Source organism: Ischnura elegans, chromosome 2 (assembly GCF_921293095.1).
Source record: "Ischnura elegans chromosome 2, ioIscEleg1.1, whole genome shotgun sequence".
NCBI lineage: Eukaryota > Metazoa > Arthropoda > Insecta > Odonata > Coenagrionidae > Ischnura > Ischnura elegans.
This window is the reverse complement of record NC_060247.1, coordinates 64,683,357-64,699,958: the sequence shown is the minus strand read 5'-3', so window position 1 is coordinate 64,699,958 and position 16,602 is coordinate 64,683,357. Positions and strand designations below refer to the sequence as shown.

The window sequence follows — 16,602 nt, the reverse complement described above, 5'->3', positions numbered from 1 at the left end:
AAATGCGAGCGAATACTTTGGCCGCATCCATTTTCTCACATACTAGGGGAGATTACGAAAGTTGACTCTGCAATTTAAATGCATGTTTTGTTTGATGCAGCAAGCAAATAAAAATGGTTAGTAAGTGGTCAACATTGCGAGCGTAAAAAAATCGCTGGTTATGTGCCGACGAAGACTTTTTGTTTGTATCTCTAATCAAAATATTTTTTTTTCAAAAACCACGTCTTGAATTGTATTTGACTCATTAATAATATTTTACACTAGGCTCATCACTTAGAAATGGAGGAGGGGCAATGAAAATTCGTAGGCCGATTTTACGTTTTGAAATAAATTATTCAAGTGAAACTAGGAGTTGTGCCGAATAATTTATAAATAAGCATTTCTATTTTTGTGTTCTGCACTAAACATAAAATACGGCATTGAAATCTCAGAGAAACTTTCGTACCCTCCCCTTGTTAGAGAAACTACCTACAGCTAGTGGTTGAGTTATTAACTTTAGCGATCTTCCTTGGATTTGATGGTCACCTATGTTTATACCTCACACATTTACAAGGTAGTTATCGCTGTGGCCATGATTTTTTCAGGACTAAGTCCACATGCCGCCGGACATACGTAGGTTACCCACGCAGGGAGAACCTTACCGTATCGATGATTCACCTCTATTTTGATGACATGCGAGAGGCCGAGGACTTGCGTCATCTAATCTAGATACTTCTGGAAGGTAAATACGAGGGCATATTTCGGCCGCTTCCAATTTTGCGTTCAGAGAAACGAGGCGAAAAGGAAGTTAAATAATAAAGGGCCGAATTTGGTGTCAAAATACTTTGAAATATGTATTAAAATGGCTTGTTTTTTATTTTTAGGAAATGATCGCGGAATAGCTAGAAACAACGAAGTCTGTTACAACTAGACACGAGATGCATAACTTTCACAAGGCTTCTATCCCGGAATTCGAACCCCGGATTTATGCCAAGCACCTTGGTGACGTGAGCAGTTGGAGCACCCTGAATGAGTACTGAAGAACCGAGTTCGAATCCCGGCGAGAACAAATGCCCTTTTCTTCGGATATTTTTACAACACGCAATGAATTTTTCTTACGCAGAAAAAAAGATGATCATGGTGATTAGGCAGAAAAAATGGTAATGATGCCAAATATTTACCATTTATTTATTCATGCATGCCTTGAACACCAACGGAAGAAATTATCAGCGAAATAATAACTTAACTTGATCGGGATTGAAACTTGATCCCTCTATTTCCTTCAAGCGTGCCACTGATTTACCTAGTAATGTTGAAACAGTTTCGGTTTATGCTGTTATATTAAACGTTTTTGAAGCAGTTGAGAGAAAGGACGTGCTTTGAGAGAAGTAAACGAAATGTAGAGAAGTTGAATGAGCAGTTCAGCCCTACCCATCTAGTAGTCAAGTCAACGAACGTCAAAAATGGCCGAATAGAGGAAATAAATCGCGTAATCGCAAATTTTTGCTCATTTGTAGAGCTCATGAGAAATCCACTAAAACCCCTCACCCTCGGTTGAGCGGAGGTCTATCATTTTCTGTATGGATTGCACCGTATGAGTTACACAGAATTTAAAATTGGCAATTTTTGATAGATCTTATTTCAGTATCAAAGTAACGTTTCAGTTAAATTAATTAAAGACTATCTTAAAAATGAATTTTTAAATGGAAGAAGGCACCTACTGATGGGGGTTTATGAGCTTTGGAAGCGTGATTTCTTACGGTTTTTGTGAATTATAAAAAAAACCGTGACCTCAACCGATACAATACAAGGGTATTAAATTAAGCTAAACAAATAATTTTATACAAATTAAGGTACTTGTAATTTTTATGAGTTTCAGGTGACGGGTTGCAGAGGAAAAATATTGGGAACATTTGATAATTCTTATTTCAATGGAATCGTATTTCAACGTTTAGAGTTAACTTAATTTAGAAATAACTCAAAAATGAACATTTTATACGGCTAACGCAGCGGTTAACGCGTCTGTCTATCGGCCAGAAGATTTCAGGGTCGGAGCGTGGTAAATAAGATAAATTTACTAATATTTTAAAATGTTATTTACAAGTTGACTTTACTCGTCTTCCATCATTTCATTTCCGTGGTAGTATTTTGTACTTTGAATGAGGAAGTTTTTGGTGGCCTTATAGCCCTCTCTTTCATGAAGTAAAATTATGAATCTAATATGAAAATAGATAAAAATAATTTACATATCACATTTCTGTTCTAGGTATTCTATTCCGATCCTTACTCTTCTACAGTCATTTATAATAAACCTACTAGCAACCACGATATATTCTCCGTGCGATCAAGAGGTTATTTTTTTTACTTTTTATTGCGTTTTATATTGTTTTTGGAAAACACGTTTTATTAAATATATTTTTGCTATATTTATATTAATGAAAGAAAACATCCTCACCGAGTGGTTCACGGGCATCCAAAGTCACTCGCAATCACCACACGACTACCAAGGACGCTGGAGGCGAAGGTGGTGAGCCTCAGAGCAGTCGACGGTCGAACATCGACACTATAAGATTGACGGCCACTAAGGAAGGATTCTCTCGCATCAAGAGCAGGCATACATTTCCATGGCATCAAAAAGCAGCGAGTGGCAGAATAATTCAATGGGGCAGTTGAGCACTTTCCCCACTTTCGCATAAAGTACGGAGAGAGATACGATCTTTCGGTGAAACACACACCAGACGAAGGTAAACATTTTCCTTGGAAGATGTAATTTGACTTTGCAGTATCTAAAAAGCGTAGCAATGGGCTCCTTCACCAATGTTTATTTCCTGTCGATTGTGATGTACACGAATATTACAAAAGAGGATATTCGAGTTGGCTTTTAAAGGTTTTATCACCCATCGCGCATTTAAATGAGTTTACTAAAGTCGCCACTCATGTCGCTGACAGACAAATTGATCCGAGTTTCTCGAGGAAAGAAGTATAATTAGGGGCATTAACCTAAATTTATGCACATGATGATGCGATTGTTCAAATTCATTACTTTTCAATGCCATTCCTCGCAATGACAAACTTTATACTGCAAATTATTGGATTAAAGTGGATCGCGTGGCACTCATCACCGCACCACGGGCATTTTTGAAAGCCCATTAAAATGCAACCGAAGTGGCAACAGAAATCAGCCTTTCATCGGATGGAATTGGGCCTCATCTACGCAGTCTCCTTGTTGATAGACTTCGAAAAGTAAATAAAATTCAATTTTTTCGGGTTTTTGGTCCGTCGCCATCCTTTCGAACTATAGGTGTTTATTAGGTAACTATCGTTTTCAGTTTAAAGTAGGGCATAAAAAGTTACTCACCTGAACAAAAATGAACAAAAGGTGACACTCCTCCACAACACGTGCGTCCCTGTCCTTGAAACTCACAAAACAGCCGTCGGTGCATAAGCGCATCATTCGAGTATGATTGGTGATGTGCTACAGCGGATAGATTAGGGGGAAAAGCCAATTCGAAAACGTGCCCCATGCGGAAACATGCCCCGGTCTCCCCTACGCGGAAAAAATTCGGCGGTCTTAGCAATTTCGTTGAATGTTTGATGAACAGGCAAGCAACTTTAGGGGGGATTGGGTTGGTGTGGAAGCTAGAGTGCTGGTTTTCCTCCCCGTGAGCTCGGGTTCAAATCCCGGCGATGGCGGAGAATTTTCAGAGACTGCCCGATCACTGCTTGAATGATGTGTAGATGCCATTTCAAGTGCAACACTCCGTCCGTCGGATGGGATGGTAAGCCGTGGTCTCCTTGGCGCCTTTCGACAAAAGCAGGCTTATGCTGACGCCGGGTTTCTCTACACAATTTCTTCCATATCCTTCCCTCGAGGTGCAAATGCTATCGGATGTCTGTCGTCTCCTCCAAATACCGCACCATAAAACTTTTGGCGTTACTCTATGGAAGTCCGTCATTCTAAAATTAGGACGGATTTCCTAAGTATATATTTTCTTCGTAAGTTGTTGACGTCATGAACTCTGCTACTCCTCAAGTCTTGTGTATCCACCATAAGTACTTGTTGTTGTCCAAGCTATTGTGAGCCTTTCCTTCCTTCAAATAGCAGTTCTCCCAGAACGACTCAATGAACCAGAACACAAATGACGTCACGAAATCTTGAAAAGTGGACGTCAACTTTCGCCTTTTTTTGTTTTTGAAATTATCTACGAGAATAAGGCTGAATGTCGAATAACTTTTATTCGTCGTAACTTGTCTTTATCTTCCACCTACCAAATTAATTAATTGAATTGCATTTTGTTCGGAGTGGGGCACCCCATTCGAGCCCTTGTCTAACGAGATAGTGCCCCAGAAGTCAAGCCAGGGAGCAAGTGTGGGCAGTTTCATTGGCTTCGGGGCAGTTTTTTTCTAATGTGTTTGCAAAAGGCGGTAACATTAAAAATGATTGTGTCATTGGGCTGCAGGTTCATGTGCCTATATTTTCCCTTATCTATCATTAGGCCATCTTAATTCACACCATATTTCAATGGGCCATTACTTAATATTTTTTTCGATTCTTGTAAATATGTACATCTACATGCTTCTCTTGGCACTTGGTGCTACGATTGTCTATGCAGCAAAAATGTTTGCATTATCCGGTAGTGTTCACCGAGAAAAAAGATATGTGCACACATTTATATGAAAATTTGCCGAGATCACTCATCACATATTTTCGCTTTATGTGTAGTTAATGATACAATACATGTGTTAAATATTTATACCATACGAAGGCATCTGAAATGCATTTAAGGCAGAATCTCTGAGGGGAAAAACGAATCACTATACCTGTCTGTCTCGCAAAAGATCTCGATAATTTTACCTTTTTTATCAAAACTGAAAACATGACGCAAACATGGCGCATTCCAGTTTCCTTACCATTGATAAGGAATTCCCAAGTGCACATGGTGGGAAGTGTTTTTACAATATTCTAATGCAGGCAACTTTTCGGGGACGTGTTTCAATCTTTTGTTTGGTTTGCGCGTCTTTCAGGTAAAAAAAAGTTTTTTTCGTCCATGTTGCAGTTATCAAACTTAGGAAAAAGGTGCGTTGAATGAAAATCACGCGTTGTAATAAATTTCCACGAAACAAAAGACACCAGCGGTTGTCACTAGTCACCACTGCCGAAGTATATATTTGGACCCGTCAATCTAATCACAGTTGAACTATGGAGCGGAGTGTGATTTGGCTTGCCTCCCCCTTACTCATTGGCAGTCCTCATCCCAAAACTAAGGACGCGAGAGACATAGGGTCAACAAACAACGCAGCGCGGTAGGCGATGGGAAAATTATGCCCACTCTTCCCACCGCCTTCGTGACCGCTTCGGACGGGTTTTGTGCGTACTTATCCCTACCCAAAACTCACAAAGAGGGGTGGGGGAAGGTGTAGGGTTAGCATTGAGATGTGGGATGGGTGGAGAAGGGGCGGTAGGAGGAATTAAGGAAGGCACGAGGAGGAGAAGTCGGCGCTGCGAGTAGTGGTGTGGGTTGACTGTGTGTGGGTCGCGAAGAAGGGAAGGGGGGTAGGTGAGTGTTGGTGGAGGTGGAGGAGGAGGCTGTGAGGCAAGGGGCGGGTTCGTGTGTGTGAGAGAGAGAGGAAGAAATAGAGAGAGAAGAAAGACTTGAGCGAAGCAGGAAACTCACCGTGCTCTGCGCCGTATAAAGGAAGAACCGCTGACGGGTGACCACTTATTTGCCTTTGGAATACCGTCCACTCACGTTTCGACAGAGAAGAGGCAGATTCACCTGAAAAAAGCTAGATTGTCGAGGTGAGTCCTTATTGTTTATGCGTGATATTACGTTTATCTCAATGAAAAATTCCAAAGTTTCCTCACCATTGATATGGAACTCCCAAGTGCACACGGTGGGCAGTGCTTTTAAAATATTCTAATGCAGGCAACTTTTCGGGGACGTGTTTCAATCTTTTGTTTGGTTGGCGTAGCCGGCGTCGCGCAAGTTCAAAGGTCTTGTTTGCTTCCGCGTACCGCGTGGGGGTCAAGCGAGCAATGACAGTGAGTGAGGGCTCTCGTGGAAATGTCAATGTTACGATTGAAGGTGTCGCTCGGTCTGGTGAGGGAATGGGAGGGTTGCGTTGCGACGCGGTGGCGATTCTCTTTTGTTTCAGTTGTTGTGACGTTTTGCCGCGGGTAAACATGATTTACGACGGACGTTTTGGATTTATCCGCATTTATCGTGATGTGATTATGGCGTCGCGATGAGTAGTGGAGAAAATCGCGTCAGTGTATTCTTGAATCAACCCAAGGCCGCCCTATTTGAACTCTGAATTTGAAACTCAGAAATCTGAATTTATTTGTGAAATTGATCCGTCAACATTGAAATTCTTTGGTTAGTTTGCTTATCATAACAACGCAATGGAATTATTTGTGAGGACCCAAAATCAACTCAGCCTTATTTATTCTCGAAGGAAATAATAATCGAGCGGATGATCCATTATTATGATCTATTTAAAAAGTATTGTGATGATAAATATTTCAATAGTGGTAAGTATTATTATTTTTATGCAAATAATTATATTTAGCCTAACCATAATGTTCTCATGGTGATTGTAGTTCAACTAATTTTTAATTAAACTTCATTCATGTGACGGCGTTTGAAATCATTGGAATTTGTTAAGTCGTTAGACTGCTTTTGAAAGATTATTTATAGGGGTTTAATAGACTTTCGTTCTGTTGTGTACTCGATTACTAAGAATAGAAATTATTTCATTACATTTTTGTCATATGAAGTTGCTGAAGACCAAGGAAATAAGCACTCTTCGGGATCAATATTTGTTTGCGTGACTGTCTAGTACCTGATGACGTGATGCCCGTTCGTGTGAGCAGTCTTATCGTGAAATTTTCCCTAATGGAAGACAGGGTGTTAGCCTTTGGGTAACATTTGCAAAGCTGTATTTGTTTTTCAGAAAACCAATGGTATAATGTTATTCAAAGTTGAGTGATAGAAGTTTGGGATTTCCTAACAATTAAATGGGTCGTGTGATTTGAATAATCATTAGAGCTCCTCAATTTTCACGAAAAAAGTGTTCGTGACCTCATATTTTTTTCAGTTTTTACAAGTTTTTTTTTAGCATTAATGGGTTTATTAAGAATTTTTCATTATTTTGATGGTATTTGGACCCTTAAAGCAAAAAGTTTACGGCACCTATAATACGCATTCGCGAAATTTAGGTGCCGCCAATAACTAAGGACGAACGTTGGATAGGGCGATTGTTTAGGTCGTCGCAGTGTGGAGTAAAAATGAGTACTGCAGTTGAGAGACAAAAAGGATATCTACGAAATAAAAGTGGTCTGAAAAGCGTCGATAATCACCTCAGGACCAAGCAAAGCGCTGCGAGGCACTTAAATTTTTTTTCCACCCAAGGCCACCCTGTTCTTCGGGAGGAAAAAAGCAAGGTCTTCCTTTTCAAATTAAGCGGTGACTTCAACTCTTGGGCAGGTTTCTCCTATCGCGATCCCATCTTGCGGCAATAAATTTAACCACCCTGGCAAGAAAATCCAGATGACTAGAATGCATCACTTTCTTAGTACGTCCGAACTGATATAATTACCTTGTTTTGATACAAAACTTTATGTGTGGGTGCCTTTTTTTTGAAGAGTTATTAACTATTATAAGTACAAATTACGCGAACTGGTATAAAATATTCAGATTTAGGTTACTAGTTTGAGTGGATAACAAATACAGCCAGTCAAAAAATACAGCCACCGTTCCTTAAAATCTGACGTTTTTAAATTTTTTGAGTTATTGATATAGCTATAAACTGCTGGCAAGGCCTACCGCTCAAGGTAGAGATACATGCAATTTTGGCTGTAATTTTAGTTTTTTAATGCGATTTATTTCTTGATGATGCCGCACCAACTTCTTTTAGGTATTTAACGCGCTGTGTGGCGATAATTTTGATATTTAAAAAATCTATTCGTAAATTTTAAGAAGAGACAAATATCTCTAGTATTTTGTCAACTAGAATTTCATATTCACCCATTCTTCATCGATGCGCGTGATGCTCCCTTCACTTAGTTTTATGTCCGCAGTAGCCTATAAGCTACTTTCCTGGGAAGCAATTCACAAAAAATACGCCAAGGTATAAAAATTTTAGGTATGTAAGAGTATTAAAAAAGAGACGGGTACAAATTCTCAAACGCTGAATATTGCTATTAAAACTATGAACGAAATCATAATTTATTTTGAATCTAAGTGTTTTTTAATTAATTCCTAATTTAGTTAGAATTTCACAGATGCTACAAATTCAAGCAAACAGTATGATAGCTTCTTAATTCAAAATGGCATGCATAATTGGACCGCAGTGCAAACCATTTATTAATTTCATCATTTCAACTACTCGTAGATTTAGAAAAAATACCGCATGGAAACAGACCTGTGCCGCGAGCACGATGAAAAGAGTTCCTCTAGAAAGAGTTAATTGTCATAAGCCTTGTAAATATTCGGAGCGATCAATGTGTATATAAAGGATCAACCTGAAGAAGCATTGATTGAATGATTTGAAATATTTTTCTTGTTCTTTCAGTTTGAATCCGGATATCCATTATGGCCTTTCGTGCCATTGTATTGTGTGTCGCACTAATCATGGCCTCTTCTAACGCCGGTAAGTTGCTGAATAAATCACGATTAGAGCTACAAAAAAATGAGGAAGCAATGTACTGTTTAAAAAATACCTTTCCTTAGATTTGGGGTCAAAGAATAAACCTACATCAAGTATTTTTTGGCATAATTACTTCGTATTTATGCAAATTTACTTTGAACGAATGCTCGCTTAATTAAATTTTAGTCACAGAATTTAATCACAGTCACTTTTTTCGTAGATTAAGAATAATCAGAAATTCTGTTGATTTGATCATCGTTGAATTAATCAATAACGGCTTTTATCATTTTAGTGAAAATAATTGGCATTATTTGCAATTTTACAGTTTCGACAACACTTTATGCTTAAACAATCTTAATTTGAATGTAAGCTACGTTAATATTATAATTTTCAACTAAATGCCTAATGTATTATTTTAACGATTCAAGGAATAATATTTGGGACTACCGTTTGAGGCAAAATGTACCTCTTCGTACGCTTCATTTTTTTGGTCGAATTATTTTCGCAGAAAATCTTTGTCAACTGTGTAATTTTTGACGATTTTACTCCGTAGGGCGAGTAGTACGAGGGTCTGGGTCCTACTCCAGCTCCAGTTCCAGCTCCAGCTCCGGAGCCATTCACTTCGGCAATCCAGGTCAAGCGTACTCCGGCTCCTCATCGGGTGGTTTCGCTCAGGGACCCCTTGGCTCATTCTCAACCGGACCTCACATGGCTTTCAGTGGATTCAATCAAGGGTTAGTATCATTAGCATGGGCAATACTCTAATTGTGTACGCATGAAATTTGAGCCTTTATATTAATGTGGCTAGTATTTGGTCCTAGTGTCAAAGTTTGCAGTGTCACATAGCTGTAGCTATATAAATATTTCGGTGGGTATAATTTGTTTTATTTACTTAGAGTGGGCATAAATTTCGTGTGGTGGGTTATTTTTGGGGTGTTTCACCTAATAGTGTATCTGCCAATGTTTCGTAGGGATTCTAGCCCCCTCAACTACCTCGGTCACTACGACCTTACAGTGTCATTTCTTAATGAATTTTCCCCCGAGGCACTAATGTCATGACTTCATGCAAAATTCGGTAGGTAGAACTACTTTGTTCAGGAGAGATTCGGTGCTTTCTCGGCGAATAGAATGTGTGGAGAAACCTCGGTAGAAAGCTAGTAGAAGAAAGCTCGTAACCTGAGCAGTAGCGGATACATAAAATACTCAAAAGATATTTTTAGCTACCTATACTTTTATTGTAATGAAAATGAATCCATTTACATACAAGTTTAAGAAAGTTTCATTTAAAATGATTATGCACGTACACAAGACAATGCCATCTTATGATACAAAAAAGTTAAAATTACGATTCTGCAATGTTCGGCAAATAAGGCGGACCCGCAAGTGGGGGGCGATAGAAGAGATATCTTTAAGAACGACACGGAGAACATAATATTACAGCCCCACTATATTTCCAGGTCCGACAGAAGCGATAAATTGTGATACATATTTTGCCAAACGGATAAATATGGGAATTTGTTTCCCCCCGAACCACTAAGGACTAAATGCTATTCGTAATTTCCTTAAAGCATTTCCTTTTTAGGTGAAAATAGCGGGTGTCCTAACACACCCTGCCACAAGCCTTTCAGACGGCTTGGGGGGTGGTATGTATTGTAGATGTATCTGCCACTGAGCCTGAAGGAGGGTCCGCGGGGTCCAGACATCCCCTTGATATATGAAAATACAATTACTTTGCTTCATTATAAAAGAAAACAAAATATTGACAACTCATAAATTTACAAAAGATTTCTTATAAAAATGAAGTTTTTTCGATTATGAAAAGTGTTTAACTTAGTTTAAAGGCCTCTCTAAGGTACCTGTTTTTTAAAAAATTTCCCCTGGACCTCCCTGGTTCTGGAACCCCCCCTCCACCCGAACGAAATTTCTGGATAGGGCACGGTGTTTGCTATTGTCACGATCTTCCTTGTTTTTAATTTCTATTCAAATGTAAAAGGCAAAACAAGTCTTGAATTGTGAAATAATAAAACATCAATGCGAAGACTTCTTTGTCTTTCAATCAAAGCATTGAATGGTGAGGATACGGTGCTGCCTATTATGAGACCAAATATTCTCTCGTGTCTTAAATTATGCCTGCAATCTTCGTTGTCATGTCTTTTATGGTAGTTTATGGTTTTATGGCAAATCGACATTGCGTGCTGCGGCAAAATTGAAATAAGCCTGCCAAAACCTCTTTATGAGGTTTGTTTTTGAACCGGCAAGTTGATACATCGTTATTTTATTTTCAAATAGTGTTCAAAGGGTATTGTGTCGTTGTTTTTCTATGCCTCAAATCAATCATATACATTGAAAAAGAAACAAATTTTTCAATAAAAAGCGTTTTCTCTAAAAAATACCAAATTTAACTTAATGCACGTAAAATTAATCAAATTTAGGAAATGACCATCTTGTCATTTTAGTAAGTGATTCTTTAACTTTCAAAGTATGCTAATTTAGATAATTTTTAGCCACAAATACGAAACAAACTGGCGAAGTCAAAATTATATCTATTCCTTTACTTAATTGTTGCACCTACCACGTCTCTGCAAAAATCTTTTTGAAATGACTATAAAGAGAAAATACGCATGAGTGACACCGAATATTACCTACACATAATTTTTTTCGAGCGGGAAATCCTGTCAGGCTTCACCAGCTGGCCACTGGGAGAACGGCGACGAGCCGAGACCGGCGACGAACGGAGACGAACGACGAAGTGTGTGGATACATTATTCTTAAGTCCTATGGTGAACTCATTTAATGGAAATTTAAATAACTACCGTAAAGAGTGCATTGGTAAAACATGCAATAATCATGATTAAGTGGCGCAAACTGTGAGAGGTGTACTGACAGACTTCATTTTTAGGTAGTGCAGGGTTTTTCAAATATATCTTACCCTAGAAAGGATATGTAGATCATTTGCTGGCAGACAAACTCTCATTCGAGGCAATAGCTACGACTTCAAATAGTGTAACATAGAATCAATCAGCTTTCCAGCCCATAACTTCTTCAAGCCCTGTCGAAAACGGCCACAAGGCGTGGCATCTCAAAGTTTCTCCCAAATTTGGTCCCAAATAGTTAGTATTTCATGGCTTAATTTGTAAATTATTTTATTTTATTTGACACACCACCGAAAACAGCACCGTTCGGCATTTACATCGGGGTTGATAACATTTAATAATCACAAACATCCATGCCCTGGGAAAGGGTAACTTACCCAGGCGGGACTCGAACCCGCGACCTTCGGTTTGGTAGGCGAAGACTCTACCACGCCGCCACCGAGGCCGGCTATTGATATTTTTCTTTGAATAATAATGTAACAACATAATTTAGTTTAGGAATATTGAAAATTACATTGAAAATTTTGAGCAGGGGAAGATATTGAGCATGTTTGGTGATAAAAAAGAAGGCAAAATCATAATCGTCACAGGTAAGCATAGAAAAAAAACGTGCTCTGCCACATAGCAGTCATAGGTTGCCTGAATTTTCTTTCTAATTGTCTGCTGAATTAAAAAATAATAATTACTTCATAGTATTGCAATTCTAAGGTCGTTATACTGCTGCCCTCATTTCTCCCTATGCATTGCTATTTCTATTACCTCCCTGAGGCTCATCTTCCCCGCATCCTTCTTGATCTGTTTTAGGTTCTTCTCCCCTGGCCCTCCTTTGGGGACTTTACAATCAATCTTTCCTCACATTATTGTTCCCGCGTAACTGCAGTGTCTATTTACATGGCTAATCCACCGTCTTCATCTTTGGCGTACGGCAATCCATAGTACCCCTTCTTCTCCTATACTTTATTCCTTACAGTTCCTCAACTCATAAGAACATCGTGGACATTTTAGACGCTAATATAATATTAAAACCACCTAAATAATTTGTAATTCTTGTGAGAATATCACCATACTCTTACAATAATACACTTATAACAATGACTCATACTTCATCATATTTAAGAAAGTGGTTCTCTACAAGAGGGTTTCCTATGCACCAATTCTTCTATAGTCTTCGACAAATTTTTCCAATCGTTCCCCATTAGTTTCGTTTTGTATTTTCCTTAAGCGTTCACTCCGATTCTTCAGGTACTTTCTCTCGGTTATTATACATTAAATACTGACTTGCTAATATGAATATCATTTCCTCTCTTTTTTGACATTTTTCGGCACCACTAGTACAAAATACACCAAATTCTTATAATTATGAAAATATTATCGTTACAGGCATTATAAATGTGTTCAAATTAAGAAATTTTAGCTCAAGAGTACAGCTTTCAAATTATTATTTCTGGAATTCAATGAGCAGTCTAGTATTACCTAGTCTATAATACCCACCGGAGACGGAAACCTGGTATTGTGTTCAATCGTGTATAGGTATTTTTATTCGTGGTATCGAGGTGCCTTTATGACTTCCATCTCGTTAGATGTCGATTTATTATTCCATGAAATATCCAGTAACACATCCCGGGGCGGATCCAGGATTTCTTTCTGGGGGGGGGGGCACAAGCAAGGTCGTATCCAGGATTTTGTTCTGGGGGGGGGGGGGGCACAAGGGTACCTCGCAAACAAAACGAACGCAATGATAATGGGACCTTATTAAAATCTTCCATATTTTTTAAGGGTCTGGGGGGGGGGGTCATGTGCCCCCGTGCCCCCCCGTAGATCCGCCTATGAACACATCAGTTTCATGTTGGACCACACTCATAAGTTCGAAAGTTTAAAAAAAATTATGTTTAATAATATCGTTATATGAGTTATAATCTATCTAAGCTGGCATTGACATTGCGAAACGGGATTTCATCATCATGTACCTTAAAATATTTGAATCCTATCACGCAGATCGATCTCTTCCGCTTTCGGTGAAATGATCGCACCATCACCAGATATATTCGGATCTTGAGGGAGAAATCGTTTGGCTCTTTTTAGAAGTCGTTGAACTTTGGGCGGGGTGAAAATTTCCTTATATATTTCGTATACTTTCTTTAAATATTTAGCGCTCTTGTTGACAACCGTTGAAAGCGTAGATAACGTCAACAAAGTTTCTTGCGGCAGCATAACACGAATTTAATGATTGTAGGCAAGAATATAAAAGCAAGTGTGACTTAAAAAAACTAAATATTATTTGTAGATAGACTTACAACTTGAATTAAGTTGGGAAATAAGATAAAATGGACTGGTAAGGTGGGAATCAAAGAGTTTGAAATATCCCATACTCCCATGAGGAAGAGGAGACCCAAAAAATACGTATTAGCCGTTGAAAATCAAACTATAATAAGTATAATGGGTGGCATAATAGAATAGAGAATTCAGTTTGAAGAAAGTATGAGATGAATAGGCTGACAAGATGGAACGAGATGCGAACAAAAGTAGTCACGTGAAAACGAAAGAATGAGTAGAAGAAAATTTAAGTTACTATAGGATTTAATGCTACATTCAGCTACTTTTTAGGATTGCTTTAAGTGGTGGCATGTAGAGTTAATTAGAATTGATGGCAATTGATGATGAATATATTTTCAAAGAAAACGATACGATTGATTTTTCACCATTGCTTAAAACAATTGAAGCTTGGTGGTTGAGCAGTGGACCCCGGATCAAATATTTCCGGGTCCTGTACGCCTGAGGCATTGATATACTCCCCATTTAAAAAAAAATCCTTGCAATTTTGAGATGTGGATAAATCTTTATTGACTCAAGGTAAGATAAAGATTCTCTCAACTGCATCTTAAGTCTCACATTCCCAACTCGCGATGCTTTACAAAACCGCGAAACACTGGTCTACTTTGTCCTTATGTCATGTTCCTCGGAACGCTTGTCTAACGTATCCTCTAGAGCCTGCAGTCCTCTCAGTGACTGGCTATGTGAGAGGGCTGTAGGCTCTAGTGGTTGCGTTGTCCAAGCGTTGCGAGAAATATGACAGGAGGATTATTCACAAGTAGACATAAGTTATGCGGTTTTGTTAAGCATCGCAGCCAAGAAATGTAGGATCAAGATATAATTAGGTGAGCACAAAATGTAGCAGGTAGAGCAATTCAGCTTTTTGGAAAACACATTGGAGTAAAAAGAATGCAGCAGTGAGGATATCAAGAAGAGAATGGTGAAGGTAAAATAAAAGTTCATGAAAAGGAAGCTTGTTATGAAAGGATCGTTATGTAAGAATTTAAATAAAGAGCTAGTGAAGAGTCTGATCTGGATTCTAGCGCTTTATGGTGCGAAAACATGGACACCAAGGGAAGAGGACGGGAAGAGACTCTGTGAGATAGAGAAAAATGGACAGGTGAAGTGGACGGAGAGGAGGAGGAACGACGAAGTGCTGGAGATGGTGTATGAGGAGAGGATCCCTTTGGAATAGTTACGGTGGAGACAAAGTTTTTGGATGCTGCGAGTACTGAGCGAGAAGGGGACGTTGAAAAAAGCGTTAGAGGGATGAATGTTGGGTTAGCAAGGAAAGGGATGGGGGACAATAGGGTTTTAGACAAGACGAAAAAAGATGGGCTCCATTGTGAATGGAGAGATAAGTTAGAGTTGGGATATGGTGGTCGGAAAATTTCTTCTTGTAAACCTTCCTTGACAGGGAAAATTCTTGAATAATAATCATTACCAGAATGCGTAAATTTACACTTCAATGCCATATTTAAAAACACTCGAATTGGCTCTATATTCAAATACCAAACCAACTTTCAGGTTACCAATATTAGTGAGTAGAAGTTACTGAAGCAATTTTAACTCAGTTTCGCGACAATACACCACTGGTAAATAATCTGCAATTATTATATAAGCAGAGGTCAAGTTAAATTTTCCATTTTTGTCATAATAATGCGTGATAATTTTACTGGTTATGTGCTTCCTTCAAGGTCAGGCTTCCGAAAACCTTATGTCGAATGAGGATAATGACGAAAGTTTACAAAACCCTGGTCGTCAACAAAAGCTAGCAGTAAAATTCGCTCGTTATTATTTTAACTGTGCTAATTACTTTTTTACCACCTTTTTCTCACCAGCCAACCTGATTTGGGGACTCGAGGTGGCTTCGATGATGTGGGAAGCACCGGCAACAGTGGAATGAAGGGGGTCTATACATCTTCATCTTCCAGCGTGGACAGCGACGGCAAGATTCACTACAGCGTTCAGTCTGGACGATTTTAATATGTGATAAACGTCGCTCACTGAGCTGAGGTGTTGAACATCCAAAACACATAATTTACATCAAGATGAAGAATTCTATTACAGTGTGTCTTTATCTCTCAATTTTCTTGGCGGTTTTTAATTCTAATAAAGTTTATGACTTTTTAAATTGCGAAACTTTCAATTGGGGTCCACAGCTAAGATTAGTATGACATGTTAGTTTTAGTTGCATCTAGCAAATAGATATAAGTCTCCACCAAGAGAATTTTTATCGAGCAAGGTTGTAGGAAATTGGGAAAATTGCGTTACCATGCCATGAAATTCAACGTTTGAATGTGATTGCTCTGATTTTAATGATGTTTCCGATTTTATCGGATATATAATTTAATTTTGACGTATGGAGGTACACGGTGGTAATTATTTCACCAAGAATAATAAAAATTAGGTGTATTGAAAGTAGGTATATTTTCAGATGTATCCGAAGTAATTAAGTAAGGATGTATTAAGTAAATAATTAAACGAAATTCTCTACGAAAGCTTTCTAGCTTTTTCTCAAACGTGGATTGGAAATATTTTGTAGAAATACTTAAAAATTTGTGATTGACAAGTACATTATCTAAAATCATACAATCACTACATCGCTCACCTCATCCATAACCCGGCTCGTGTAACTGATAAAATATTCTCTGTACTGCCTAAGCTATAAAATTTTCTTTGTATCAAAAAGGGGTCATGTGATGTTCAGAATTAAACGTATTGAAGAGATAAAATCGAGAATTGCCAACTGCTGCTCTCGTTAATCAATTTAGTTTTCCCATGCCCAAAT

General features: G+C 38.5%; 1 protein-coding gene across 1 annotated transcript; it reads left to right on the top strand.

Annotated features, from left to right (window-relative positions):
- The first annotated feature begins 5,628 nt into the window (after window positions 1-5,628).
- Window positions 5,629-15,945, top strand: LOC124153871. Its single transcript, XM_046527251.1, has 4 exons — window positions 5,629-5,779; window positions 8,554-8,631; window positions 9,182-9,362; window positions 15,653-15,945. The coding sequence occupies exons 2-4, from the start codon at window positions 8,574-8,576 to the stop codon at window positions 15,795-15,797; spliced, it is 384 nt and encodes a 127-aa protein (XP_046383207.1). The 5' UTR covers window positions 5,629-5,779; window positions 8,554-8,573; the 3' UTR covers window positions 15,798-15,945.
- The last annotated feature ends 657 nt before the right edge of the window (window positions 15,946-16,602 follow it).

Bases quoted from the DNA above. Each gene is read 5' to 3' on its own strand.
- LOC124153871 (XM_046527251.1), top strand. From the start codon at position 8,574: ATGGCCTTTCGTGCCATTGTATTGTGTGTCGCACTAATCATGGCCTCT. The intron at 8,632-9,181 runs GTAAGTTGCTGA...TTTACTCCGTAG, and splicing joins CATGGCCTCTTCTAACGCCG to GGCGAGTAGTACGAGGGTCT. The intron at 9,363-15,652 runs GTTAGTATCATT...TTTTCTCACCAG, and splicing joins TTCAGTGGATTCAATCAAGG to CCAACCTGATTTGGGGACTC.